Raw genomic sequence first — 4,305 nt, 5'->3', positions numbered from 1 at the left:
GACCCAATGCTCAACAGAATTGAACTGTTGTGTCTACACAGTTTTAACTGACTGTTTCTCAAAAGTAGATCACCATAAATTACTTCTGTCAAAATCTATAGACTGCATGCATTAAATTTAATACTAATCCAGTGCAAACAATTCCCTAAAAAATCTCCCGTTCTTAATAAATAAGGAGTAAAGTTTTGTTTCTCACAACACAGAGAACAAGATATGCCCTAGGAAAATTTTTGTTGCAATTAATTATTCCACCAACTCTAATCTTCAACTTTTTTTTAAATCATTTTATTGAGGGTTTGTACAATTCGTATCACAATCGATACATCCATCCATTGTGTCAAGCACATTTGTTGCCATCATCATTCTCAAAACATTTGCTTTCTATGTGAACCCTTGATATCAGCTCATTTTTCCCCTCCTTCCCCACCACCTACCCCTGAACCTTTGATAATGTATACATTATTATTATTTTGTCATGTCTTACACTGTCCGACATCTCCCTTCACCCACTTTTTTATTGTCCGTCCACCCAGAGAGGGGGTACTTCAACTTCTTTTACTACTGGCAAGTTCTCAATTTGTTTAAATTTCCATAACCTGATGTTCTAGTTTTATACTAGAGAGATTTTTGTGTTTTAAAACATGCAAACAAAATAAGAAAACCTTGCAATTACTTATCTGAATATTTTGAAAGATCATGAATCTTCTCAAAGCAAATAACCAAAAAACCATTAAAAAAAACCATAAAACATACACATGAATTTATTACTAATAATTTATTCTTGATAATGACTTCTGAAGAAACAGCTTATGTTTCTTCTGGTGTTACAAAGTTAATAGTTGGTCTGCCTTCTTTTTGTGAAAAAACAAAAACAAACCCAAACTTAACTGCAATGAAGTCAATGCCAACTCAGCAACCCTCTAAGACAGAATAAACTGCTCCTGTGAATTTCCAAGATTGTAACTCTTTAAGGGAGTAAAAGCTCTGCCCTTTTCCTGAGCGGTGACTGGTGCTGTCAAACTGCAGGCCAACAAGTAACCATAATGACAACCAGGGTTGCATGCCTTTAATGTTTGTATATTGTTTCCACACTAACACATACTGTATTTGTCTCACACAAGAAAGACCGAGCTTTATATTCCCATAAAGAGCTACAGTCTCAGAAATTCATAGGCGCATTACACCCGGCTCTAGAGGGTTGCTATGAGTCAGCATCAACTCAATGGCAGTGAACTGAATTTTTTTTTTCCAAGCCAGAAATTATATCTTACACATGCCTCACAGAGGTTTCAACCAGTTTATTGTCTAAGTTCTCAGGCAGTACAATAACCTGTCTTTCATTCAGGCAATAAAAAGACAAGAAAATCCCTAAGTATGGCTAAAAAGATTTGGGAAGAATGTTATTTGATATTATTTAAGCAAAAACGAATCTCCAACTTATAAACTATGTTTTAACCAATTAAGTTAAGTATTTAAAAAGATTATGTAGTCAAATTTACCTGTCCCATATATAGAGTCCAAAGTGAAAATATTGCCAAATACATGCAAATTGCCCTATTACAAATCACAATTAAATCAGACCTATGAATGTTCCTTAAGATACTCACAGAAAGATAGTTGTTAATGTCCACGTCATCAGTGATAGTTTGACGCTCCCCTTTATGGTTAATTTTCCGAAATCGTCGACGAGAATGTCTGGCAGGAATTTCTCTTTGTAGAATACTTTCTTCATTATCTTTAGAATTTTCTACCTGAAACACATGGTCATGTTCTTGATTAAATAACCAATTTCTCCATAAGACTGATAGTCTATGAAGTCTTAATAGGCTCATGGGGAAGCTTCATTTACTTCTTCTAAGAAACTGCAAGTAAAGTGTCTGTTTAGGACAATGTTTATGAGTTCAAAAAGATTACAGATGACTTTATTCTAAAGATCTGGAGACCACAGTTTCCTTCCAGGAAATAGTCGCTCTTGCTCACATGAATATATATACATCTTCTAAGTAAAGTCACTTACCAGAAATGAAGGTCGTTAATTATATCTAGATATTCAATAATTATAACTTCTGAGTTAATCTAATTTCAAACTGCCTGATTTATACACTATGTATTTTACTTAGAAAATAACTATGACAGTTTTCAGTGAATTGCTAAACAATAATAATAATTTTAAAACACCATATGCATGATTCTTTGATTAATATCTTATTGCCTGACAATAGTTCTCAATTTGGCTGCCTTCTTTTCTTTAAGGAAGAAGAAAAATCATTGTTTACTAAGGATGTACAATGAGCAAGCACAAAATCCATTGTACTGTTAGTTCACACAACAGTCTTGCTATTTTGTTTCTATTTTGCAATGAACAATATAAAACTTGAAAAAGCTAAGTGACTAGTTCAATAATAGAGGTATGTTGGAAAACAGATCCATGTTATTGACACAGACCACACAGCCTAGCCAAATACAGACTAAACTATAATTTCAAAAGTTAACTATTTTTTTACAGGTATATTGATGCTTCAAAGCAAGCAGTAAACAGTACCAAATAATTATATCAGTTTTCTCCAACAAATATTAATTACTCTGATCAACCCGGTAACTTAAATAAATAAGTAACTTGGTCATTCTAGTTGTGTATAGCAACCTTTGGTTCATGTGCTGTCTTAATCTTTTGACTTTTCTGCGCTTATACTCATTCTGCCTATGCCCACTACAATTTTGTGGTGGGGCAGGTTGAGTGGGGATTTAGTTTGAGAGAGGATATGTTGGGAACTGGTAAAATCTTTCTTCATATTTATAATTATTTTGAAACTGTTCTTCATAACCAAGTTAATGCTGTGAATTTGCTTAAATGTAGATTTCTTTAATTCTCTTGCTTTATATTGTTTTTGGAGAAAATATTGGGTGTTGAGTAGTTAGGGATATGCTACCATTTTCAATGACCTAGACGACACTGGCTTTAAAAATTAAATAAAAATAAGCATGTAATAAAGTTATTTTTAAAAAATCAAATTAAACAAACAAACCCACCAAACTCATTACCATAGAGTTGATTCTAAAAGATGTTAATCTTCAGGGGGATAGAAAGGCTTGACTTTCTCCCACAGGAGAGGAGGTGGTTTTGATCTAGTGACCTTGTGATTACCAACCCAACGTGTAACCACTAAGAAACCAGTACTCAATGAAGCTAATTCAAGTGAGAAAGCACTCTTACGGGAAGGATACTTCTACGCATGCCACAAACTAAAATATCAAGGGAGTGGGGTAGATAAAACAAATAAAAATTACAATCTCATGGCAGAGTGGGCTATCAATTGAGCTGATAACTGTAAGATCAGGAGTTCAAACCCACTAGTAACTCTGAGGAAGAAAGGTGACACAGTTCATTTCTATAAAGATGTAAAATGGCTTCCATAAATATTTAAAATCCATAAATATGTATGGAAATATTTAAAGCGTTGGAAACCAGGGGGTCAGTTTTACTCTGTCCTATAGGGTCAGTATGAATCAGAATCAACTCAGTGTCTGGGAGTTATATTCTGTGGCACAAAACACTTGAAACAAAGTTAAAAGAAAATTATAAAATTACAATCTATTACAAGCAATTCATATAACCCTAAGAATAATTTTTAAAAATCCAAATAGAAAAACGGAGAGGGGATATTATTATTAAGAAATATAAATACAAAGTAAAGTATATGAAAAGATGCACAACCTCATTATGAAAAATTAAGTTAAAACAGGTGATTTCCTTTTAATCTGATGAATTAAAATGACTGGCTTATCAGGTGACTGGCAAGGTGCTTGGGAGGTATTATTCCCTTATTTCAATGAGTAATTTACATTTGTATTAAAACCACTTCAGGGGGAGGGCGGGCGAGGGGGAGAGGAGAGGAGGGGCTGACAAAAATAAATAAATAAAAATAAAATTAAAAAAAATAAAACCACTTCACAGACTCCACCAAAATATGTGAGGGCTTCAAATTTGTAGAAAAATCCTACTCTCTTTTAATTATCTGTTTCCATGGCTTGAGTCCCCTCATAATAGTAACATATATTTACCTGGATCAAGTACTCTACTCTTCAAAATGTCACACAAAAAAACATGTAACAAAGTTTTTCCTGGCACTTAAATGTACATCCCGTTTTTCTATCCTAAACTATTATCCTAAACAAATTAATTATGAGGAGATAGAAAAGTCAAAATTCAGACCACAGAAGAGGAGATAAAAAAGGTGGTACCCTTCACAATACCAAATACAAATTAAATATCTAGGGATATACCTGACTAAAAGAACAAAAGAT

General features: G+C 33.3%; 1 protein-coding gene across 1 annotated transcript in view; it reads right to left on the bottom strand.

The window, feature by feature from the left end:
* The window catches only part of RAPGEF6 (Rap guanine nucleotide exchange factor 6), a 231,350-nt gene that overhangs the window by 160,309 nt on the left and 66,736 nt on the right, over positions 1 to 4,305 (bottom strand). Inside the window, exons 5-6 of the mRNA XM_004696982.2 lie at positions 4,063 to 4,081; positions 1,608 to 1,751 (exon numbers count right to left, since the gene is read on the bottom strand). Coding sequence (XP_004697039.1) covers positions 1,608 to 1,751; positions 4,063 to 4,081 — 163 coding nt within the window. The remainder of the gene's footprint in view (positions 1 to 1,607; positions 1,752 to 4,062; positions 4,082 to 4,305) is intronic.

Source organism: Echinops telfairi, unplaced genomic scaffold (genome assembly GCF_000313985.2).
Source record: "Echinops telfairi isolate 266 unplaced genomic scaffold, ASM31398v2 ScPeMD7_7469;HRSCAF=8507_1, whole genome shotgun sequence".
Taxonomy (NCBI): Eukaryota; Metazoa; Chordata; class Mammalia; order Afrosoricida; family Tenrecidae; genus Echinops; species Echinops telfairi.
Note: the sequence above shows the minus strand (reverse complement) of the source record. Positions and strands in the feature narration are given on the sequence as shown.